The sequence below is a fragment of the Galleria mellonella genome, unplaced genomic scaffold (genome assembly GCF_026898425.1).
Source record: "Galleria mellonella isolate WM207_F2 unplaced genomic scaffold, CSIRO_AGI_GalMel_v1 utg93, whole genome shotgun sequence".
In the NCBI taxonomy this organism is placed as follows: domain Eukaryota; kingdom Metazoa; phylum Arthropoda; class Insecta; order Lepidoptera; family Pyralidae; genus Galleria; species Galleria mellonella.
Window position 1 is genome coordinate 901,063 of NW_026442176.1, and position 27,134 is coordinate 928,196.

At 30.8% G+C, this 27,134-nt stretch overlaps 1 protein-coding gene and 1 non-coding gene across 8 annotated transcripts in view; both read right to left on the reverse strand.

The window, feature by feature from the left end:
* Window positions 1–27,134, reverse strand: part of LOC116412764 (whirlin) — a 100,814-nt gene that overhangs the window by 17,347 nt on the left and 56,333 nt on the right. For 4 of the 7 annotated variants that reach the window (XM_052902572.1, XM_052902571.1, XM_052902573.1 and 1 more), the window contains exons 11-15: window positions 26,460–26,567; window positions 25,483–25,539; window positions 24,839–24,930; window positions 23,893–23,962; window positions 13,451–13,552 (exon numbers count right to left, since the gene is read on the reverse strand). In XM_052902572.1, the coding sequence (XP_052758532.1) occupies window positions 13,451–13,552; window positions 23,893–23,962; window positions 24,839–24,930; window positions 25,483–25,539; window positions 26,460–26,567 (429 nt within the window). The remainder of the gene's footprint in view (window positions 1–13,450; window positions 13,553–23,892; window positions 23,963–24,838; window positions 24,931–25,482; window positions 25,540–26,459; window positions 26,568–27,134) is intronic. The other 3 variants (XM_052902574.1, XM_052902575.1, XM_052902576.1) reach the window with 3 other exon arrangements.
* Trnap-cgg (transfer RNA proline (anticodon CGG)) lies at window positions 22,831–22,902 on the reverse strand. The gene has a single exon. It is a non-coding gene; the product is annotated as a tRNA-Pro (tRNA).

Genomic DNA, 27,134 nt, shown 5'->3' on the forward strand with positions numbered 1-27,134 from the left:
TTATAATATATTCAAATAACCGATATACTACGAGTATATCTAATATATTAAATTTAAAATTAAATTCGTATAAGAACCTAAAATTAAATATGTAGGTAAGGTCATGTATATACACATGACCCTCTCACACAAAACATGTTACTATGTAACTTATTTGCTCTAATTCGGACTGGATTTTCATAATATTATTATTTTTAACCTTTGCATAAAAATATTTTTCGTGGAGTAATCTACAATTCAATTTAACACTGATTAAGGATCACGCAATGTACGTGCGTCTTGAGGTCATATTTGTTAATTCTAAATTGATTAACATTTTCATGTTTTGTGTTATTAAAAATTAATTTAAACATATCGTAGCTTTTGTATAGTATTTTAAAAGAAAAAAAAATATATCATTAATAAGTTCAGTAAAACTGGTTTTATTTAAACGGAAATTACATGCAGAGGAGGTATGATCTTATAATAAACATCTCTCTGTTCACATCCTAGTAATCTGATATAGTGAAATCTTACTTCGTATTTATATATTAAACGTAAATAATCTGTGTGAAAACATTAGTTACGTAAACACATAATCACTTAAGAGTTGGACGGATTTAAATAAAATTTTGGTATTGTTCGTATTTTCTACATATTAAAAGACACCGAGTTACGACTATAAAAAAAGGTAAACGTTTCATTAACACGATAGAGAGTAATAATAGTTCCATAACCATCAACCACATAAAAGTAAAAATATATACGGATATCCACAAGTATGCATAATAATTGAACTGAATGAGTTTATATAACGAAACAGTACAATACAATTGCCATTATGACAAAAATAATATGCAAATGTATACATATTTTGTATTGTTTAAATTTAATTGAAAGGTAAGAGTTACGGCAGCCAGTAGGTAATAATTAAATGAAATAGAAAATATAAATTGCTTTTGTCACGACTTTAATCTCTAATGGAGTAGTCAGTAATAGGTATATATGTGTACCAAATATTCTTATATCAATAAGCATGTTAAAATCCAACATGCTAGGGGGTGATGCTATTGCGAGTTTTGTACTTTAAATGAACTTTTTGTATTGCATATACTATTTTATTAGGACAACAGTTCGGGGAATGAAATTTGAAGGTAAATTTTAATTTATGATCACCTGTCCATACATGGGTATACACATCATTAGTGGACCTTTTTAATCTGAGAATAAACGGCAGACTTGTCCTGTACCATGTATTGCAATGTGCTCGACAAAATGTGATTAAGACATATGTGAATTTTTTTGCAGCAACAGTTGATAAAGTCTCTTGATTATACGGAATTAGGTATAATTATAGTTACGTAGCCACGTTTCATTTGACAAATGTAATTAATGCTAATTATGCAGTCGTATTGCCTGTAATGGTCATAAGAATTGGTGATTTTCTATATAATTAGCTCAACTCATGAATACAAACATTTCTAGCTCGTTTAATTCTGTATTTGGGTAGGTTTCACGCCACCAACAAAGCTCGCAATTAGCATGGTGGCGTGGGAGTCTGTCTGGATGCGGACGCACATGGTCGTACTGCGGCCGTCACGGTCCCGCTACTCAAACAGATCGGTCGTTCACCGCACTACTGTCTACATTTCCGTATCCTTATTAACCTCGTCTAATGTTGTTAATTTTTTTCTGGAGTGTCTGGCAAAGGAACCTATATATTATGCTTTAAGTTTGCTATCCACTTGATTAAAAATAGATACTCAATATTACTGTTCAATACAGTACAAATGACAGTTTTTCTGTTAAAAATTCTATAATGTAACCTTCATTATAGAAATTTTGACAGAAAAACTTATTAACTAACATTATAGAAAAATAGTGAACTTTAGTGGATTATCGAAAAATTTATCAATATAGGAAGAAGAATATCAAAGTTGTACGTAAAAGCAGTAAAAGTATTGGGTACCAACATTTAACGTTAATTAGCTGTTCTTCTTGCTTTACCTCAAAAATACATTCTGCATATTCAATATTGTATGCAACAACATGTTATACCCAAGTTTCTATTCCATATATCCATAGTTCTATTTCAATAATTCTCGAAGTTAGGTGCATTCTGAAAACCAGCACTATGTTATACGTGCAACAGCTAACACAGAGGCTAAACTACGTTTATTGTTAATATTATATGAAAATGTTATATAAGTGAAAGGCAATAATTGTAATTCTGTTTTAATAAATTCTTATACTTGTTACACGTACATTTTCACGGCTAAACTACTGACTTGACCCATTTGACCAATAACTGATAGTAAAATAACTGAAACTGAAGAGTTATATACACAACATATATTATTTTTAAAATTTAAGTATTTTTCATAACTATTTATATATAATCAGATTACGGGAATTTAATTAAATTACTATGTTTGTCGTTTCCGATAATAGTTTCGACTTCATTCGTAAGTCTTCTTGAGGGTAAGTATGGAACTATCGTTGCGACAAACTTAGTTAATAGACAAAATAAATAAACGAAACGAAAGTTCATTAAATTCTCGTTATTTATATATAAATATTTATTAGAATTCTTCAACGTCTTACTTAAACAAAACAATCGATGGTAGGTACTCGTATTGCAATAAATTTGCTTGTGTAAGGGATGGAGAAATGAATTATTATAAACTTAAGAAACTAGTGAAAGTAGTATGGCAAGTGACTAAATAAAGAAAACTAGTTATTGCAGGAAATAATAGAACATATCATACAACTAGAGGGCTTGTTATGGACTTATTCCTATCCAGTTTAATGTTTTTTGCTGTACAACAGTTTCGCAAATATTATCACTATTATTTCTGCAATCGTATTTTATATGTGGTGTAATGGAAAATGATACTCGTAGAACAATCCTAAATATAATGATGATGATGTATTATCATTACTTCAGTCGTTCACAGTTCACTTATGGTTATATATATAATTCCTATGATCATGCCTTTGGTGCCGTATTAAATAAGGCATCTGTACGTATTCTCAGATTCAAATGTAAAATTCTCAAATCCGAAATGCAACTCAATGACTTCGGGCTCCTTGAGTTATATAGTTAGTCATCTCAGTTTCCTAATCCTAGGGATAAAATAGACATTTTTACTCAAGGAACTTGGGAGGAAATATAAAAATGCTTGTTTTTATAAATGCGACCCCTGTTCAACTTCGGTGAACCCTTTCAACTGTGCTATCAACTTCGAGATTCCAAAAGCCGATATCACTGATATAAAAGAAAACATTTTATAAAATGTTTCCTGAGGACAACAATTTTTCTGAAGACATCAAATCAAATAAATTTTTACTAATTAGACAAAAATCGCATTTTTTGAAAATCACCCAAATAGTTATTGAGATTTTCATACGTAGGACGTGCGGTCATGTTTATCTAATATGAAATCACCGTAAAAATATTGACATTAATTGTACATTAATCTCTCGACCAATATAAACTCGGTTGAGTTTTATTAAAAAGTTTGTCAAACATCTTGTATCCCAGACAATTAATGTTTTCGATTGATGTTAATTAATACTTGCAGTCATGACTCACTTTTATTTCCTCATAGTATGAGAATAGGCACACATCAATGCAGCGAGTAGGGCGCGGGTGTATGGGCTACAATTACCATAAAAGGAACTATAAACTGGGACGTTTGTTCATTATCACAGAGCTACCATTAACCGTTTGTATTTTGTCAGAAACGGTTAAGTTGGTTCTTCCAAATAGTTTATGCACGAACTTGTCCCCGCTTGTAATTTTGTCGTGCGAAATTTTCATTTATCTACGCCTCGTTTCCCTTTCACTGTTTCTTGTTTTAGAAATATTATGTAATTTTCAAAATAATCTTATAATACAGTTACAGTTAGTTCAACTGTATATAGTATTTTTAATCTGTAATTGATACAAACTAAGAACAAAATATCATAGAAAACAATTAAATTAAGACTTGGGACCGTAAGTACTATTAGGTATTATTATTAAAACAGATTAATCATAGTTAAGACACATTCCATTTTTAATACTTCATTGAGTTTATGATTTGAAACATTAAGGCTCGATGTCATTTTTTGATAGTAAAAAGTGAGTTTATTAGAATAAAAAATATATTCAGTATATCATTTGGTTAAGACGACGTAAATATTTTTATAAACTCTCCTTGAACCCACTCTATGACAAACAAAATAATTAAGTACACAAAAAAGTCATGGCCATTCAAAAATGTATACAATATATTATCTGACAAGCTAAGTCGTGAACATTTGTTTAGCGAAAGCCCGTATAATGATGCTCGGAGATACAGGTCTAAGGTGCAGCACGGTGACCCCGGAACAGTTTCCTCCATGGGAACAGCGCACTACTTGCCCCACTGTCAGCCGAATAGTACCAATAAACTGGTAGAAAACAGTAAAAATAACGATAATTGATAATATTATAAATCATGTTTTATTACTTGGTTAGATTTCATTATTGGATGTTATTACATATTGCTAATTAAAAAACATTTTGAGTTGATGTGTATAGTATAAGTTGCTTGTGAGGAGACAATTGTTATTATTTGACAAAGATGTGAATGACATTTTTATTGACTGTTGTTTGACTCTCTCATAATATGATTTGGTGTAATTAGCATGCAAACTGCGTATAAAAGTACAAGACTGAAGAATACAAACTTGAATATATGATTCTTTTTTTCCAAAATGAAGCTATCAAAATCAGATATGTTTTTTCATATTCATAGTTTTCTGTGATGTTCTATGACTATGCTATTTCATCGTTGTGACAAGTAAATAAAAAAATAAAAGTAAACAAAGTAAGCAAATGCTTTTTATGTTTATCTATATTAAAATATTTTTAGAGAGAAGGGGGAATATTTTATTGTTTACAAACTTGAATATAATTCTTTTATTTAAAGCTATCAAAATCAGATATGTTTTTTCATATTCATAGTTTTCTGTGATGTTCTATGACTATGCTATTTCATCGCTGTGACAAGTAAATAAAAAAATAAAAGTAACTAAAGTAAGCAGATGCTTTTTATGTTTACCCATATTAAAATATTTTTAGAGAGAAGGGGGAATATTTTATTGTTTAATTTTGTAAATTATTGCATTTGCATCTGAGGTAAAATGAGATGCATAGTCTTTATCGTGAGGCGACACAACACTCGATGTACACGCGAGGTGAAAGTATAATACGGTGTAATGTTAATTCTGGGCACCAATAGAGCATTATTTATGGTGTCACGTGCGAGAGCCATTTGGAAGGTACTCGTAATGTAAGACAATTTAGCCATTTGTAGCCACATTCAGTGTAGGTAACGCTACCATCGCACGGTAATATATTATCGTCTTCTTTATTAGTTCATTTAGTAATTAACATAAAAGGTTTCGAGAAGTACTTAGTCACATAAATACGAGTTTGTTTCCAATTACAAAATACATTACCTATTATTATCAGCTCTTACGAAACTCCATTAAAACTTATATCGTATGTAAAATAGTGAACTTATAAATAAACATGCTACACGTTTAACATTTAATGAATAATTGTGTTTAGCAATAAATAAAGTGTGCACATAATAAAACTAGTAAAATAAATTGTAGGGTATATATTATTTAATTATTTATGTATTGTAAGATATCTTATATACATAGATTTAGCATCAGTCTTATGTGATAAATATCTATTTAGATATTACAGAAAAATAAATTATTACTGACACAAAAGTAATTCTATTAATAACTTGTCCTTTTGGGAAATTGTTATTTTAGGAAATCGTGTAGTTAACCCTTTTATGTATTAATGCTCTTAGTAACATGAGTGTTTATATATGTATATACTAATGTATATATACCGACGTACATAAATAAATACAATAATTATAGAAGTGAAGGCTAGGTCAGTAGCATATCGCTTTTAACACTCTATACTTGAAAACGTAGGATGTAATTATAGTTGTTGTTGTCTTTCAATTAATTCACTTTCCATATTAATATTTATTTACCATTACGATGCTCAGTTGTGACAATGCCGTTTACTGATGTTCACGGACCACTTCCGGCAAGCCTGGCCTTCTCTCGAGCGAAACTAATCGTATCATTCAATGTATCATGACATTATTAATAGGTATTCAACTATTTATACATTTTCTGTATTAATGGGCTCTTTGACATGTTGTGTGCAGACATATTCATTAATTTATGGTTGTGTGCGAAGATATTATTGAGGTACCTATTTAAATATATACCATACATAAAATGTATTATTTCGTATATGAACATGGTAATTAAAATACAGGTAACGGAGGCTTAATCCTTAAGGATAGCAATGAGTGAGGGGTACTATGGGTGTCACAGTGTATTCTGTGATAACGATGATGCTGCCGATGGCTACACGCAATGGTTACTCCTTTCCATCACGATGACCATATACTAGTTTACCATTTCCAGTTGCAAAAAAAATTATATGAAAAAATATTCACAAATTCTCTTTCTTTTAAATAATAATCAAATAAAAATTTAGTATATTAGTAAAATATATATTTTACAAAAGCCATGTTAGTAAAATAAAAAATCTGTACTTATGTAAAGGTTATTTTGTTCATGGTAAAGGCTATTTTGGTAATGGTAAAAATAATATTTGTAGGTAGATTTATACTACCTACAAATATTATTTTTAAGCACCAACAAATTACACTAATTGTTAAGTTCTAAACTTTCGTTGTGCTACGAGACACTAGAAACTAACAGAGACAACACACGTTTTGGGTCATAACCCAATTAATAAGACTAAAATGAACATTTTTTTAATGTTATGTTACCAATTAAGTAATAATAATAAATATAATCAAACATTATTTTTAAACTTTCACAATATTAAATTTTTATTATATTCGTATGAGAGATATGTTAGTATATTAAATTTATTTAATAAACTAATTAATACTATTCATTGTTATGGATGGAGTGACTTTTCCCTCGGACAGTAGGCACTTTTTGTGTATTGACGAAAGTGACTCACTATCGACTCAGAAGTTTGTTGTCGTAAATCGCCCACGTGTAGATATGATTCATAATATAACCAGTCCCTAACTGCCATCTCACGAACAAAACTGTTCCATAAGATTGGTAGGTAGGCACTTATTTACATAGTCGCTTCTTTGTTTGTTTTAGTGATAGTTTGTATAGCAGTATGACCTATAAAAAATATTTGTAGATCTCATAAGTTATTTTTTTTGTAGCTATTATTTATTTATTAAACTAATCGTTTTAGCTAATTCCAGTTTATAAATATAATAAAATACTTATGACATTGGGGGGAAAAGGGATTGTTAGTAATGGAGACTGAGAATCCCATTGCTAATATACCCAACAAGGTCGACCTCCTCGCGGTTCCCCCTGGAAACTATCATGGTTAATTCCTGATGAATTCATCATGATGGGCTAACTGGCCTGTTTTCATTTTCATCTATCACCCTTCACTGGTGCTCCGCCAGCGTATCCCGTTAGCGCAGGCGGGGTTACCATACCATTTTCACCCAGCAAAAAAAAAATACTTATGACAAACATATGTATTTATTTAAATAGTATTAGAATAATAGTATTAATGTTTTATTTATTTTGATGCTGATAGTAGTTAATGTACGGTCTATTATCATATTTTGTAACTAACAATTACATATATTTGCAAATATTTTATTTATTAAAGTTTTATTATACTGAAATTTCTTAGTTGAAATAATATGTAATGAATATCATTACATAAAATCAATTTAATTAGATCTAATCACATGTACAACTTTTACATGTGTTTGTAGGTATGTATATTGCTACTTGTATAATTAATTGGGTAACAGATTATACATAACTAATTGATAAATCATTAAATTAGCAAATAAGATAATGGCGAGGTTCGAAAGCGTCAAACGGAGTAACGCCACTGACTTAGACACACTTTCACTAGAGAAAGCCATTCGTGCATTAAAACTCTTTGTCTTACGGCAGATAAGTTATTGTGGAAGATGCGCCTACTTACTGCTATCTGCTGACTAATCAATAATGATTTTAAAGATGCTCGGCTCATTAAAATCTAGATAATTACTATGTCTATAATAACAAACACGTACGAGAAAGTTGAAATAAATTTGTTTTTATATTGCATTGTTAAGACACCATTAGATATTTTTATGTCTATTTTCCACGTCTATATACTTATAAATGATATATTTAGAAATAACTATTAAGTTTTGTATTGATCACTGTCATAAATACGAGTATTATTGGGAGATATCTACATATTGTCATGGTGATAAATGTGGCCCGTGCGCTTGCTCAATAAATTGTTCAGATCTAGATTAAAAAACAATGAAAGGTTTCAAGTTCCTTATATGTTCTCAGCTCAAGGTATTGTTCCATAATAAAAAAATGGTCGTAAACAAGGTCACAGTATTTTATGAAACTCCACTACAATATAACTTAAATTTCTTTAATAAACGCTAAATACCTATTAAAGGCCATTTTTAAATATTAATATCCAGCATACACATTCAGATTTTGACATTATTGTAAGTAATAACACGCCACAGAAAAATATTGAGCTTATTAAAATTCACACGCCACTTACTCAAAGGTCACAGCAATGGAATCACATGAGGGATATACAATTTTTAAACGACAATTACTAAGTATATTAAAGCTAAATTAAAAAATTAAATTAAAAAAGGGATGTAACGTAATGTAAATAATTAACTCTATTTAACAACAAAATTAAAGATTTTATGTTTGTTTATATTAGATAACATTTCCCTATATATTTACAAAACCTGATTTTAAAAGTTCAACTAATTTAAGAAGCGATTTTGATTTTTTATCCATCTTGCCTTGATGCTTTTTATAGCGCTTACTGCATTAGTCATAACACAAATCAGATGAGAAATAAAGTTTAACAATACTAGTTGTAGATATCCTGTCGCTTTGCCCGATGATGATCTAGAATAAACAGTATAGATTATCTGTACACCTCATTAAATTCAAACGTGATTGTGATGATTGAGTAACATCAGTAATATCCAAATAAACATCCAAAGATCTTTGTAAACTTTTAGATTTATATTATTACTATGTATACAAAATAAGATAGAAGCTAGGAAGATTACATTATTTGATCATTTATTTAAATAGTGTTGACCATATATACCAGTTCTTTGACATTGGCGCCCACGGCCCCCGGCGTATGCTATGCTCTGTCTGCGGGGGGAGCACCAGATAAAATTGTACCTATTCACTGGTTGCAATATCGAGGTTTCACCATTCCCCAGTGACCATCGTTGGAGCTTGCACAATTATTGACCAACATTTAAAAGAACCAGTGCGTGTTACTACTTTTTTAACTTGTTAAGATACGATACAATCTGCAATAATAACAGAGTGTCAGTTGTTAGCTTCCGCGAAAGTGGAACTTGTGTAGAAATTATAATTATATGATTTATCAGCCAAATTAATAATTGTAGACTGAACGTATCCCATAATTTAAACTGTAATCTCTTTCCTAATAGATCACGAAATTATGTATTTCTTAAACCTAAACGAAGAACAAGTTACGGACTCTGTGGCAATTTATAACAAGGTCATTATTTATTTTTTTCAGGTATCTGCGGACATAAGTTAGCTACCAAAAATCGCCAAAAGACGTTTTAATTTAATCAGAATGGAGAGTTGGTTAGGTGATGTAAAACGCGTGCGGATTCCTCGACCCAAATTTGGGAGCAAATATCCAGCCGAGCCACCTAAAGACTATTTGGAGGAATGTGCAGGAGATTTGGGAGGCAAACAACGTCTCCATAATAACAAGGACCTAGCGAAGGCAACTGAAGAACTTCGCCGAACGTTGCAAGAAAAGCTATGACGTATCTTCTAAGGAAATAGATTTAATATGCCTAGCTTTAACATAGTTGATAGATTAATGAACCCCATGCCTGGCCTATTAAGCGATTACGTAAGCGATTTACGGAACCTTGTTCTAAACAAATGACCGTGATTTGCAAAATATATTAGGATAGTTAATGTTCGAGACACTCACCTGTACCTACAATTGTATATTGTTATTAGTGGATTTTTTTAAAGATATCATTTTTTTTTAAATGAAATCAGAATCCCTAAGTACTTAAACAAAAATTCATAATATTTTAACGTATTATATAAAATTACATAGAGTAGAAATTTAATTATTATAAATGGTAAAATATTCGTTTGTTATCCGTAATAACAGAAAATTGTATATGATATTATTACTGTACCTACCAGATTCACAATTAGCACTTTCAGATAATTTAGTAAAGAATTAGTTAAGAAAGTATGTAAATCTTATGTTGTTCGATAATAATTCATTAAATATAAAACGCGACAACGACGTTTATAGAGAGGATAATTAATTTCATCAGATAATTTCTGTAAATGAGAACAGTCAATTTGAAAGTAAATATTTATTGTATATTTTAATATTTTCCTAATCTTTTTAGCCTCATTAATAATATTATATCTACGTAATTTTATTGCATAATGTAATATTCTGACATTAAATAAAAAATATCTATATAAGGGCCTACTCTGAGGAAATTTCTGAATAACTGTTTTTATATCTTTCTGTATCTGACTGAAACCTGAAAATTAATCCAAGAAAAATTTCTTATAAGAATTACTAATTAGAGCAAGTACACAAATATGATTTTATAAAAAAGTTTTATAATAAAAAATAAATTTAATATTGCGGGTATTATACGGCCTAGGTAGAAATATTAATTTGATAATCATTTAGCGATGTTACGCATATCAAATATTTTATTAAATACTAAAATTAATACGTAATATTTAATTTATAATGAAGTTGACGGAATCATAATTATGTTTTCAATAAACTGTTTGTATTTGAGATGTATACATACTCTTTTCATTGCTGCTGGTTATGTTTAACATAAAAAATTTACCATAAAAAAAAATTACAAGATTGTGTAAATTTTTCAGAAAATAGTAATGTATAATGCAAGGTCTAATGAATAATGGTAAAATAATACTTTTTATTGCTTAATTTTAGTGTATTAGACTGATATAAATAATTATGTGTATATTAAGAACAGAATATCTCAAAAGTATAAAATGCTTCTCTATGATTAAATAAAATATTATAAAAAGGAGTACATGTTTTAGTTTACATCTTTTATAATAATGATATTTATTTATTTATAAAGTTCTCAGACTTTTCAAGAGATCTTTTATGGAATCACGCTATTTTATGCCTATCTATAAAAAAGACTGCTAAAGCCAGCAAATATTAAGCATCTATATGTATAGATAATGGAAATATTTTATATTAATGGTTATATTTTTCTCATATATAGAAAACATACTAGAAAATTATATATAAATCAATAGACAACTAAATAAATAAAAAATATGTAATCTTCAGTAAGTAAGTACCTAATATTTGGTATAGCATTTTGATGTAGCAGTAAGATAGGAATTGCTCTGTCAGGGGTTGGCATGCCGCCAAAATCTACAGTTACAAACGAGTTTCGGCGGGAAATGACGACAAGGGCTACCCCAGACGCGCCACATCACAAAGATTCATACTTCTTACATATTTCTTAATCTAATAAGTTACGTATGTTGAAGACTATATCCATAAATAACTTTTATTGCATATATAACAGAGAGTTCAAGATCATAAATTTTACCTTCGTTACGTAAATGAAATATCGCACAAACATTAAGCTTCAAACAAGTAGTGAACCATCTAAGTGTTTAATAAAATTAATTACCCAATAATTACTATATTTTTCACTATTATATATAATAAATACAGTGTTTAATTAAATATAAAACGAAATATTAAATATAAACTCAAACGAAATAAAAAAAAATAAGCCTTTACTTACTGCAAATTATTCTGTAGCTATAATGCTTACTGGTTTTTAAAAAATAATAATACGAAAGATAAAATGTAAACTTATATTTTACTAATGCGAGTAAAAATAAAACAAAATAAAAATATTAGTTAAGTACTAAAGTTTATAATTCATTTGTTTAGTTTGATTCATATAGTTTGACCTACCCACATCTCTCTTTTGGTAGAGCAGTAAAAAAACGCAAAACAGAGATACCTACTACATGTGATAAACAACTTGAAAAAAATAAAACATTGACAATAAAGAATGCATATTGGACATTTTTGTACGTAAAATTGTTAGATACTGTACCGATCACGTGGTGTTAAAGTCGTGTTATTTGATATAATATATACCCAGGTAAGCAAACAAAACTACCACTGGTAACCTTGTTTTAGTGCTAGCAGAGAAAAAGTGTTTACGGCCACAATTTTAGTTAAAAATAAGATTTTGTTGTATTAAATTGTAATTGTATCAATAATAATAACTGTCAGGTGTCTGTTCCGTATAACGAATGCACCAACGGTCATTTTATATCATATAATATATTTACGAAATATGTCCGGAAATATAAAAGTGTTCTGGAATGCGAGAAAGAGGAGTGGGGAAAAAAGGTAAGCGCAGGACCCCTTCCTTATGTCCCTAACAATGCTTCAGTTCTGGTCTGACCGCCGTATAATGAACTGGCTTGTCACGCCATCTGTGAAGTTTCTTAACGAAACCCCGTAATGGAGCCCGCTTCCGTTGAAGAGCAGCGCGTCGTAATATATATTCTCTCGAAACTCGGCAAGAATGGCCGTGAAAGCAAAATGGAAGACATCCGGGGAACCACGAACAAAAAAATCAAGAAAATCCAGCTCAAATGTCAAGACAAGGTTGATTGTTTTTTTCGATGTTAGGGATTGTCCATCAAGAATCTCTCCTCCAGGCCAGACAGTTGATGGAAAATTCTACGAGATGCTCAGACGCCTCAAAGCTCGTGTAAACGAGTTCGTCCAGAATTGGCGCGAAGGGGCGTTGATTCTTCACCACGACAATGCCCCTGCCCACACCTCTCTTGTTGTCCGTGAGTTTTTGAGTAAAAATTCCATTACGGTGACCGAACACCCCCCCTATTCGCCGGATTTGGCCCCGTGTGACTTCTTCTTGTTCCCAAAAACCAAATTGGTACTTCGGGGGCGGCATTTGGGGGACATAAATGAGAAAAAAAAGCTACGACGGGGCAGCTGAGAAACCTACAACCAGAGGACTTTCAAGGAGCCTTCTCACAGTGGAAACGGCGTTAAAAATGCATTATGTCACAGGGGGAGTACTTTAAGGGGATAAAATTGATTTACCTGAATAATTGTAAAATAAAATTTTTAAAAACTTTTATACGTACATTTTATATCGGACAAACCTCGTATGTACAGAACCCCGGTATGTAAGTTCAACTCGCACCTGGCCGGTTTTTTATCTATAGTATTAGTAATTAAGTGAATACTTACAGCATCGTCGTAGTGCTGCGTATGTAGCGCAGTGGTGCTACCCTCTCTGGAGTTGCAGGGGGAGGAATGCCGGCGTGAACGTCGTCCCTCCTCTTCGTATTCCTGTACGCATATTGAATAAATAGATACTTACTAATTTATATAAATTTAACATTATTTATATATCTATAATTGTTGGTTTATGTTGTTATTTTTAATGAAAATTTATTACATTTTATAAATTTCAATCACTTTACAAATCAATGCAGTTTTAATAATTTACATTTTCATCTATGAAGTTATTATTTAAATAATTTAACAATTCGTCGAATAATAAATGAATTGCATACAAATATATTATTTAGAACACACATCAAACATGCTAAACATATAATTACACGCAAGTTACAGTAAGTTGTAATAAACAACTTTTATATTACATACCTACTACAAAGAAAGCAAACAGTGACGATTTTTAAAAAAGTTGAAATCTTGTACAACACGTGGGTAGGTACTCTAACATTGTTTAAAACATCAAGCACATAACATTCGCTATAAGTTCAAGTAAGTACTTGGAGGATATAGATGTAAAATTATACACTTTTGTTTGGATCAATGAAGAAAGATAGGGACTGCGGTGGTGTGAAGTATTGTAAAATCGCGATCAGACTGCAGGCACTAAGTAGGGTGACCAGCAGCCTCGACGATGCAATTGATTTTCCGTGTTATTTTTGCATGTTGGCCCGGTTCCGACGTTCACAGGCAGACACGTATTTTTGAAAGAAAATCTCAGTTATAAATTTTTATTAAAAGTAAATTCTCCGCTCGATAACTAACGCAATATATTTTACATTACAGGAACAGTTCACCTTATTCTGCATTAGTGACTTTTTATATTTGTATAATTATGTCTAAAACAAAAATGTTACCGTTAACTAAATAGAGGAAAGCTTAAAAGGTGTGTTTACTTTGTCTGAGTGCTAAATAAATAAAAAGTTAAAAGCCCGAAGCAGGTGTGTGCTTACCGCCTGTTTAAATCTTGTCGATGGTTGCGTGTTAAATTTTCAAATACCTCTACACAATAAAGTCACCGCCATTGCTTTGTTCTTGAACATTTATATTTTTGTGTATTTCATATATATATATATATATATATATATCCATCACAAAAAATAGTCACGCGAATCGATAAAATTCACGAGTATGCTACCAAAATAAGAACATTACCTTGGTAAGTTAAAAGTGTATGGGACACGTGTTAACCATAAAATTGTGCTGTATACAACCATATAGAAATCAGGTTGGAGAACCGTAATTACTGAAATTAATAGATAATAATAATTGTTATAATTTTTTTTAATTAAAATTTCTTTGATATTATATATTCTTCTAGAATTTATGTTCGACCCTACATGTATTTTATAACATATAAACCTCACAAAAAGGACCAACGACATCATAAAAGTTGCATATAATAAACGGATACAGATGATTCGGGAGCCGAAATATGAAAGAGTAAGTCTATTACATAGTTAGCCAGCTGTGGGCAATAAGTACATAAGATAATACGATGATGATAATCAAATACGTATACTTTTTTGAACCATGTGTGTAAATATTCTTATATACATACAAAACAATTTGTGTTTCGGCTTAGAGTGAAATGTTTAAGTATAATTAGATAAATTAAAATTAGATATGAAAGCAGAACACCTATGCACATATAGGAGAAAATACATTAGGGTACGATTGAACTATAGGATTTTTCAGGAAATCCAAATTGAAATACAGTGAGATAACGTAGTTAAATCCTTGAAATATTCCTGAACAGGTTCAAATTGATTTCACTGTTAAATATTTTGTATTAAGTTAAAACTTTTTATTTATTTTACAAGCAAACTTAATTCTTAAATATCAGTGATCTTTAATGAATTCACTTTTATTGCAATAACTGAACTGTAATAAAGAAATTAATCTTGATTGTTTTTTTTTTTCTTGTACATTTATATTTATTTAGTTGTTTTTGTAATGTTATATGTATATATATATAACACAAATATATCATGAGGTTTACGTAAATATATCGTGTTTGACTCTATGGTGTACCTAAACAAAGCTGGCTAAATTTATTCACAATACACTGCAGAGGCATTGTTTTAATATTAGTATACTTAGTAGGTGATAGCACGCGACATTGATTATTTCTGTTAATGACTATCTATTAATAGAATTAATACGATCTCATGTTGCGAATTATGTCTTCAAGTTTCCGACACGCTCTTTGTTGCGGTTAGTTCGTGAGCAGGCGCTATATACATATTTACGTAGTTATCAAGGTCTGATCTGGCAAATATATTCCAAAATTAGCATATTTAATACTCTTTTTATTAAATGAGCATTTAACTTACATGAACTTATTTTAATGATCTGGGCAATTTTTCCCTAGAGTCAGAAACTGATATCTACAAAAATTTAATTACTTTAATCAATGCAGCCTTCAGTGACTTCGTTATATAATCCGAAATATTATTAGCTAATAAAAAACTTCGCGTCAAAGCGAAATCTCTTATCTACTGTTTTCATGAAGTTCCTAAGTATCATTTATGAAAGCTCATCTTAAATCAAAGAATTTCTAGTAGTTTTAAGTTATTTTACACAGACTTAAAATTTTGTCATTGCAGTAAGATGTTCTGTTTTGAAATTCAGTTGTCCCTATTTTCAGAGTAGTTAAGTATTGATCACGTTATCTATACTAATATTATAAAGAGGAAAGATTTGATTATATATTTGTAATGGATAAACTCAAAAACTATGGAACTGAATTTAATCACTTTTCACATACAGAAAGCTAAATTATCAGCAAGTAACACAGGCTATATATTATTTAAAAAAAATTCTGTATATCCGGACGAAGCCGGACCAGATTGCTAGTCAGGCTACAAAAAGCATACATGTTGTCTATAGAATTAAAAGACATTAGAAACATTTCCATATTCATAAACAAACTGATATCTTGGTTATTAAGAAAGAACATTTATAATTATGACGAATATTTTAACTAGTTACTTTTCCTTTTCATTGTTACGTAGCTAATAGCGTAAGTTTTATACGTATTATATTCAAAACACAACTTGTAAAATTTTATGTAAATAAATGATTGATTGTTTGATCCACTTCTGTTTTTAAACGACTTAATATTTGAGGAGTTTTTTAATGAGCCGGCATTTTTTTTTTGTGTGATTATTACACGACATCTTCGTCAAATTTGAATGGACTTTAATAATTCTCTTTTCAAACGATAAGAATTATTACGGTGTTGGTCGCGTATTAATTTTGTTACGATTTAGGGTTTTTTTTTTGCAATACTTAATTATATATATCTGGATACTTACGTATATAAAATCGTATATTATCGCGACGAGATCAGTAATAACAAGGGTTATTTCTTAGATTACATCAAATAGGAGATAGATATTTTGTATTAAGTCGTTGTTTGTAGCATTAATATATTAGTACAACGGGCTTCTATCTGTCGTTATTGTTAAAATTAGTTTTATTTCGCTTACTGTTGTCTTTACCGTGTCTTTTAATGCAAATCCTCATGACATTTAGAACTAAATTTTCTAAGTTTTATTTTTATTATCAATGAACGTAAATAGATTAATGATAATGATTAAATTATATTTTATTACAATCATAATATTATAAACCGTAGCATTGTATAAATGCTGAAGTAAGTAATGTATCCTGTCTCAAGATACACGGTGAAACTATACTATTTATTTATTTATTTAGTAACTTAAGTAGTCATATTCATAATATTTTCGTTTACATACTTTGGGATTTCACAGAATAATACCCTTTAAATATCAATTTTCGGTATTGGTAAAAGATATAAGATCAAGGGAAAAAGTAAATAAATACAAAAACGAGATGCACGTCCTTAGTCTTTATACAAAAGATTCCAACGAGTTAAAGTGCACTTTAAGCTGTTCTGAAACTTATAGTTTACGGTAGAAACTACATTTAACATAATGATTCTTCGGGAAAATAATTTAGAAAAAACAACTTCATTCGTCTCCATAAAGCACCGTATTAAATGTTACAATTTCATTATTAAAACTTATTTTTCTTATACCTTGGCCATAGCACGCACGTCCATAGGTACATAGTCGCGAAAAGCGACGCGGCGCCGCCGGCGCGACGTCATGTCGACCGGCCGGCGCGGCGCGCACTAACGCTGCCTGCGTTGCGTTTTGTCGTCACTACCTCGATCACTACACGATATACCTACTTATATTTAACTTAATCGTAACTTAAATTTATTACGATCTAACATGAAATTCATATTAGGTATAAACTTATTTTGAAGAAATTGTACGGTAGGTACACAGGACGTAGCAGGACATGAAGTTTTAAGGTTTTTAAAAATTTGTCTTCTTCTCATCAAATAATAAATACGAATAAAAAGTTCACTAAATATGAAACATATTGAAATATTTTTTTTGACAATATCTTTTATCGAGTAATAACTGTGTAATAACTGATTTTATTTTTTTAATTTATATTCGAGTATAGGTAATATTCGTATTTATATACTATCATAGTTTTGTATCATCTGTGACTTGATTAAAATGGCATAGATAAGATTATATATATAATTAAGTTGATCAAGTAATAAGTTAAAACTATAAGCGATGTAGCATATAACATGGGCGCAAACTACGATCAGGCTACGGAAACGCTACGAACAGTGACGGAAATACTACACGAGTTGCCCAGTTGGCCGCCCACCGTAGGCGAGCTACGCTAGTTTAGAATTGCAGATCAGTTGAAACATTTGTGATTAAACAGGCTATTGATCGAAATTACAATTATACAGTACCTACTTAAAATGATCCATACTGTCAGATAGCCGACGTTCTGTATCTTATATATAAAATTCTCGTATCACGGTGTTTGTTACCAAACTCCTCCGAAACGGCTTTACCAATTTTTATGAAATTTTGTGTGCATATTGGGTAGGTCTGAGAATCAGCCAACATCTATTTTTTATACCCCTCAATGATAAGGGTGACCCTCCCCAAAATTTTTTTATTTTATTTTTTTAACAAAAATTTTCCATTTTTATTTTATTATGATTTATCACTGAAAAATACACACAACTTTAAATTATCATCGTTTTACGACCAACCCCTGTCTTTTAACCGCGATTTTTATATTTCGCAATAAGTGGTAAAACAACGTTTACGGGGTCAGCTAGTTATCTATAAAAATACTCTTTCGTATACTTACTCGTATATTACTTCGTAAATTAAAAATTTTTTATGCAACTCAGAATGGGTAACAAGCTGACGATCCACTTGATGGAAAATGCTTATCGTTACCTAAAGACATGAACAATACTATCCTATATTACCCTTTATGCTTTACCATTTCTGAGGACTAAAGTTTTACGCCTCTGTACTTTCATTTCCATATCCCACCCTTCAAACCAAAATATTGCCATGTAAATATAACTGCTTCACGGCAGAAATACGAATGAGACAGAGATAGATAAGTAATGCCTTCTGTACAAAGTCTCCCTCCTGTATATTATATACCTACTGATTTATAAATTTAAGGTAATGATAATATATCATAAATGGATAGAATTTAGTACTCAAATTACCTCATGTTTTTTTAATTTTATTTAATTATTTTCATTTTATATTAATCAATAAATTACCATTAAATTATAGGAAACAGGTTTGTTTTGTGTCTATATTTTATGTACGAATCATCCAGTGTACGAGTCCAACTGGAGTACTACCCTATCATGATGAATTAATCATGATGGGCTAACTGGTCTGTTTTCATCCTCATCGATCACCCTTTACTGGTGCCCCATCAGTGTATCCCATTAGCGCAGGCGGGTTTACAACTCCATTTTCATCTAATAAAAAAAAAAAACTGGAGTACTATCTACTTACAGTATTAATATCTTCTTAACAGACTAAAGTACGTCTAACGTACAACGTGAACTATTTTCTTATTTATACTATCATTTGTTAAACATTTAAACTAGTTCAGAACGATCTACAAAACAGACAATAAAATAAGTATACAAAGTATCCAAAATAATATATATTTTATGAGTAGCAAAAGTTAATGCTAATATAAAAATATATTCATATAAAATGCCATGATTCCATTGAGGGATTTTTTTTGTGGATTTAAATAATTTTTATAGTTAAATATTGTATATATACTTATAATATTTTATATAATTTACTTGCTGTTACCCATAATTTCATCCACATGACCGGAATTTTCACACTCATTTATCAACCGACTTCAAAAAGAAGGAGGTTCTCAATTCGATTGTTTTTTTTTTATTGTTTGTTATGTAATAATTCCGGCAGCTCTAAACCAATTTGGTATTTTTATATGTGAAAGAATATATTTATAGATTAGCTCCATAGAAATTTTACCAAAAGAAGATTAGTGGTTTTTGAAGTAAAATAATTGACTTTGTCACAGTTGAAGACTTTTTTTTTGTGGGGCACAATGTTTAATTATAATATTAGTAAGGAAATTATGTTGTATAATAAAATATAAAAACCTGTGTTATGATGTTCATGTTATGTGTTATCTGCTTCAATTTGAAAATGGATATTTTTTTCCGGTATGACAAAGTGGACCTGGTATGTGGCTGCAGAGGATAAAATGAAGTTTATCGTGTCAGTTAGTAATAGTAATATTATTGTTATAAGTAGGGTACGCGATAAAAACAGACAGGTGTGTGAAATACGTTATGCTACGTCTAAGGTGAAAAAAATACTGTTCGCAAATATATTTAGAAAGTATGAACCCGGTAAATCGTAGACTTTACATGTAAAGTTATTTTTTTTTTATTTATGTGCGTAAGTCTTTCTTGCACTAAAACATAAAAATATATAATAATAATTAATAAGTTCAAGTAAGTACAGTAGCATAAAGTACAGATCAAAATATAGACATAAAGGTACAAAAGGCGGTCTTATCGCTAGAGCAATCTTTTACAGACAACATTTGATTTAAGGAGAATAGATACAATAACAGTTCATTAGCCCATGAATGAGTATGTCTTATCAAAGACGTAGGTACTATTTAATTTTATCATACCGTGCACTTACTGTCACAGAAAAACAATCTTTTACGTGAAACTGAAAATAGCTCATGATTATAATGCAGGAAATGTACGCTGGGTTTTGTTATCTGAATTATAATTAGATATATATTTTATCTTGACTATCAAAGAAAAGAGGGTAGGTAATATGTAAGTATCTAGTATATATCGCTATAATAGCTTTTGTATATAAATGTGTTACTTAAGTATTATTAGTAGACGTGTTTAAGTTTACCCAGCATCCGTGAAATTATTTAAGCAAAATGTAGTGTAAATAGTTAACAGATTTTTTATAATCGTTCTATAATTTGCTTTATCAATAGACTAAGATTAATTTTCAAATTACAACAATAAATTATATGTCGACTGAATGAAATACATATCGGAAAAATAAACTATCAAAGACTTGAAAATATTACGCACTTGACTTTTGTGACTTTGTAAAGTCCATCATGTGTCAAGTATAGTTATGTAGAAATATCGTTTTATTTCACACATTAAATATAATATATATATAATATACCCCGAACCTGTATATTCATGGCATATACTTAATTTTTTTTATACAACTTAGAATGGCAAACAAGCTGACGGTCTACCTGATGGAAAGTGGTAACCGTCGCCTATAGACATGAGCTGTACCATGGACATAACAGAGTATACTGTTTCACCCATGATACCCCCATGCGTTGCCATTCCTAAGGACTCAGGTGTTATTCCTCTGTACCCAGTAAATTCACGTCATAATTAATACATAATTTAATGACTAACAAGTGTATGATAACTTTAAATAACCAGAATTATGAATTTCCACACCTTCAAAGTTTATTACGAGTAGTTATTTCTCATATCTTCTGTTTATTTGATTATCCGATTATAACGTATGTTTACTAAGGAAACCTTATTTTAAAACAACTGCTTTATTATTTTTGTGAATTTAATAATCTATTACTACCGTCATTAATAGATAGAGTATTAGATCAATAGGACTTCCTAGGTTACAATCTAGAAAAATCATCCCTATTTATATATATTTTTTATGGCAAAAGGGCAAACGAATATGAGGTTTACTTGATGGTAAGTGACTAACGTACCCATGAGCACTCGTAACACCTGAGGCATTGCAGGTGTGCTACCGGCCAAAATATATATCCTTATAAATATATCCTTAGAAAATGAAATAAGCCAACGATGAGACGTTGTTGTTATATGTTGAATACCTCATATTTAAAAATGGAATCGTTTGACATTTCCATCAGGCCGGCTGTCAGCTTGTTTATTATTGCATAAAAAAAAACTACGTAGTAGTAGTACGTTTGAGGCAATTTGAAAAATGCAATAATCATTGTTTACTGCAACTAAATGATGTTTTTCCTATTAATATTTACCGATTAAAAAGGTTATCAAAACCAGTATCGGCGATAGAAAGGGAGAGGGAGGGAAAGTGACGGGGGCGCTGATTTTAAAAGTGGATACCGAGGTCTATGTGAATACAGATGGAATGAAAATGGAACTGTAACCTCGCCTGAGTTATTGGTTATATATTGATGGAGTACCAGTGAATGATGATAGATGAGGATGAATTTAGATCAGTTGTACCATCGTAATAATCCATCATGATGGTTTTAAGGGGGAAACCACACGGAGTTTGATGTTTTTTTATAACACAGGGCAAACAAGCATGTGGCTCACTTTATTAGTATATATTGCTAAGAATATAACTAGGAAGAGTAGGCTAAGGCCGGTCTTGATCAGGGTTATACCTGGTGGAGGTTGCTATATTCTTTTTATTTTACGAATGATTACGAATTTTTACCCAAGAAATAAAATAACAGTTGAATTATAAAAAAAGTTGTCGATTGCTAAAATTATTGTATTATATTCATTTAATATTATATAAATTCTGAGGCTTGAGGAACCTGAGTTGAATTTGTTATTTTTCGTTTCTGTAGGAATTGAAAGAATATAATAAAATTTAAAAAATTCTGGATTTTAATTTCTATAAAAATGATAATTATTTTTAACACTTTTTGATGTTACATTGATTATCCTAACCTAGTATAGTGTTGTATTATCTGTGACCTAATTAACGTGTACGCTATTTAATAACTTTATTTATAACACCTATACATTAAACCTTCGACTGAAACAGTCGTAATATTTAATTTATGTAATTATATAGAGATAAAAATAAGTCACATAACAGTAAAATATATATTAGTATCAAAAAATAAAAGATTGAACATGTTTCGGGCTCATCCGGGATTTGAACCCGGGACCTCTCGCACCCGAAGCGAGAATCATACCCCTAGACCAACGAGCCGTAGTCTCGAGTGCCTAAAATAACGACCTAAATAAACGTACCACCTCATCATGTTATCAATGACGTAATTCTGTACGAGTACAATGCATTATATGCATGTTTCATTTCTTGTGAAAAATACCATAACTATATTATGAGCAGACATAATTTAAAAAACTGATAAAATACATCTATAGTAGTTTTTAGGAAATAGTTGTTATTTATATTAATAAAATTTTATGTAATTTGTTAATACTTACTTAAATACTTACATTTAGAAAAAAAAAATGAATATAAAAGAAATATAGATATCGGAAAAAGTTCTTGGAAATATTATTGTATAAAGCATTTTTAAAGGATATCGCAGAAATGAAATGTTATCATAGAGTTGAGAGCGTACTACTTGTATCTATTCTAATCTAATAGACGGAAAAGAATATCATAAATTGGCCGCTATTACCGATATATTATATTAAATACGTTTTAAATGCCAATAATAATACCCGCCGACCACTTCCGAGATGATGACGGAACGTTAAATTTTGCCAGATTTACCCCTCGTATGTGATTATAGGAAATAACGGCCATGGACGTGATGGTGAGAGCTCTACTCTAGCCGTTATCAACTCATGCAAGAAACGTTAACGTGTGGTACATACTTAGTGGTAGTGCCGAGGTGCCACTCCAGCTATAAGCTATTTAATGTACAAGCTTAGGAAGAAAAAAATAGGCACGCATTGATCAGTGATCGTGTGCTGAAAGAAGACAGAAGACACGAAAGGCGCACAGCTACTCCTGTGCGTTCCAGCTGAAGATATACCTTTGAAATAATTTCTAGCCAGATCTAAATGCTATTTATTTGCAAAGATCCGAAATACTAAGAAGGTGTGTATGATCTTTGAGATGAGTACGCGAGTGACACCCAGGACACCGCTGTAGACAAGGCGTAGAGAAGTGAATGTGGTCGATATAGAAAATTGAAAGTGTAGACGGTAATTCTGGCAAAATCACCTCGTGCGGTGGCTCCAGGTCGTCATCAGGCTGCGGCGCGTCGGCGGCCGCCCGCCACGCCCGCCCGCTCCTGCCCCACACAACACCACCGTCACTATCAACAGTCTCAATACTTCAGCTTTACTATGCATTCACGGTCCACACAGCTACATAAACATTGCACATTCCACATTTGTATTTATCATTATCGCTTTATATGTTTCATATCGTTGTGTATACTCATTAAGAGTTTATGAATGATTTAGACAAATTGCCTGGTAAATATCCAACGTCTTCTACCAAAAGTCTTGAATATAATTATTTATATATACTAAAATATATTAATGAACTTAAAACTAGTATAGAGCGCATTGTGAGCCCAATCAAGAAATAGATACATTATTAACAAATATAAACAATCAGTTACATCATCATGGATCGATTGAATTTTTATAGGTAGTAAACTTGAAATACTCCTTACAAATGCATGACAATATCATTATACTGGAGCGGGGACAGTAAATGTGAACGTTTATATAGTCATAAAGCAATCGATTTCGATACCGAATAAAAGTAGAAGTGTTGGCCGCAGGCCAATGAGTTGCCGGATCTCGGGAGCGAGTGCTAAGACAAGGGCCAGTAGAAAACTGTGGATTATTTTCGCTGTGAAATGTAAAAGAGCTAACGAAAGCGACTGCTTGACGAGGACTTAGCTTTTGCTTTTGCACTTTGAGGGTTCTTTAACGTTTAAGCACCTTTGTAGAGGCACCACAGTGATGAGGGATTTACGTTTCGCTCATTAAAGAGTGGCAAGTTTTACGCTCAGAGCTTTGATGAGGTCTTTATCCGACAGCGATTTTAAACTAAATTTATACAGTGGACTAGTATATTTTTTATTTTAGTCCAATTTACTTCTAAGTGCTCGTAATTGTGATTCAGTTGCAAATAATTTGGTGATATTAGTCACCTGTAACTTTGGTCGTGCGGTGGCAGGCCCAACCCGGAGTCTTCGGAGGGCGAGCGATGATCGGCCACGAGAGGTGCCTCCGCCGGCCCCTCCTACAACAATAACCCGCAACCTCACCCGATCGCCTCACCAGAATAATGTAAAATAATTCCTGATGATTCAATGTCCCATCCTATTTTCTATTTAGTAGAAATAGCTTATTGTATTTAATGGCCTTTTAAAAGTAGTTTTTAGGAGGTTCATTAACTTAAAACTTTTTGAAATATGTGTATGTAGAGATAGTTCATACGAAAATTTATGTCGAAATAATTCTTATATAGCTGTAGAAGTGTAATATGAAAATAATATAGTCCGAAACCTGTTTCATTTTTTAGGATCAAATTTTGCTCAATATAAATGAGTAGAAATATTTATTTATAAAATGAGGACGCGTATTTATCACGACTTATCTTTCACGAAGTAGACAATTATTTACGGCTTGAAACCTTTTAACGTCTAAACGTTGTCATTCCAAATTAGTTCATATCATAGATTATGTCATAAAGTTCAATAAGCACAAAGTACTACCATTTAAAGCTAGGGGTGGCTAAAACACCGATGGAACATGCAACAGCAAATATTGTGATATAAAAATGTGCACTTACCGGGTCGTGCAACTCATGCATCGTCGAGGAGGGTAGCATATGCCGTTCGCTCCCACGCTATGGAGAAATTATAAGCTCAACTATTTATATACACTAATTCTTAGTACAATGTGCTTACGGACTACGTGGTGATATTATTCCAAAAATGCTATTTTGCATTTTCATGCAATAGATTGTCCATTCGTGTTAACATATTATAGCTAACCAAACAATCAATATTATTAGTTAATATTGGGAATTTTTTAACTCTTATTATGTAATTTATCGTTTATTAATATTGTTTTATATTAATTAATGTATTAATATTAACTAAAAATTATAAAGTTTAATAATCAAAATCTAGAATACCGTACATTATTTTAATATAATGTTAAATAACTTTTTTTATTCGTTACGGTGTGTATACCATTTTTTAGTTTTTGATACATAAGTTACATGTTTCTATAAACTAAATATGTGTACCTAACAGATATTCTAATAATATTTTTTGGTCATGTTTAGTCTATGTAAATATTTCTACTAAATGAAAAACATATTATAAAGTAAATGAAACAACCTACAAATAACTATTTATTCATAAATAACTAGATATACATTTCATTTTTATCGTTAAATGTGTCACATTAATATTGGACTGCATAATAAATTTCCGTATTATTTATTTTAATTAACGTAATATTTTTTAACTCGAAAAGTCTACTAAATATGAAAAATATTTGAAGATAAATTGCACAAATAAATTGAGTTGTATACCTAGTTAGTCTCTCTTCAGCGCAAACGAAGCGCGAAATTCTAATTAGTTGGACCAGGTGAGACACAGATTACCAGATTACAGAATGGAATCGCTCCTAATGAACACGCCGAAAAAGCTTTTTCACTGCCTAATTTTTACTAAGTGAATACTGCCCATCTAAACCACTGAGTATGAATATTCGAATCTTTCATTATATGGAATTAGTGACTAAAGTGTAAAATACCTTAAGATGATGGTCGACAGGTTCCTCTCCGCGTCTATATACTAGCTCGTCGAATCTGGGCCGGTCTTCTGGAAGCATGAACTCCCTAATCTCTGTTAGGAGAGTGTACTGCAACAAACGATATTATTGATCGACTTACAAACAAGTTATTCTTAGAAATGTATTAGAACACAATTTAAGATGTTGTAACAAAAAAGAAACCTAGCCATAATTTAATAGTGGCAAAATAATTAAAGGACTAACCTGACTGGTAACATACATTTTGGTTGATATATTACATATATTTATACGTAAGTAATAAATCTTACTAATATTATAAATGTGAATGTTCTTTTGTATATTTATCGCTCAACTTCACACTTAAATGACGCAACAGATTGAATGAAAGTTTCATGAGTAGATCATATCCTAACTTAACACATGGAATAAGTATTTTATATACTGAATCACGCAGGCGAAGCCGAAAAAGACTTATACCTAATAAGCAGCTATTTCTTATAATGGCAGAATACTTGTAATTGTCCCTTGTATTCCACACGTGTGCCGTACTTACAAGTACATATATATAATACTATTTAGTAACTTCACTCTCACAATCTCAATTTATGCCAATTTAACTTTTGAAATTAACATAACCCGAATATGATGTCGAAACATTATTCTTAATTGGTCTTC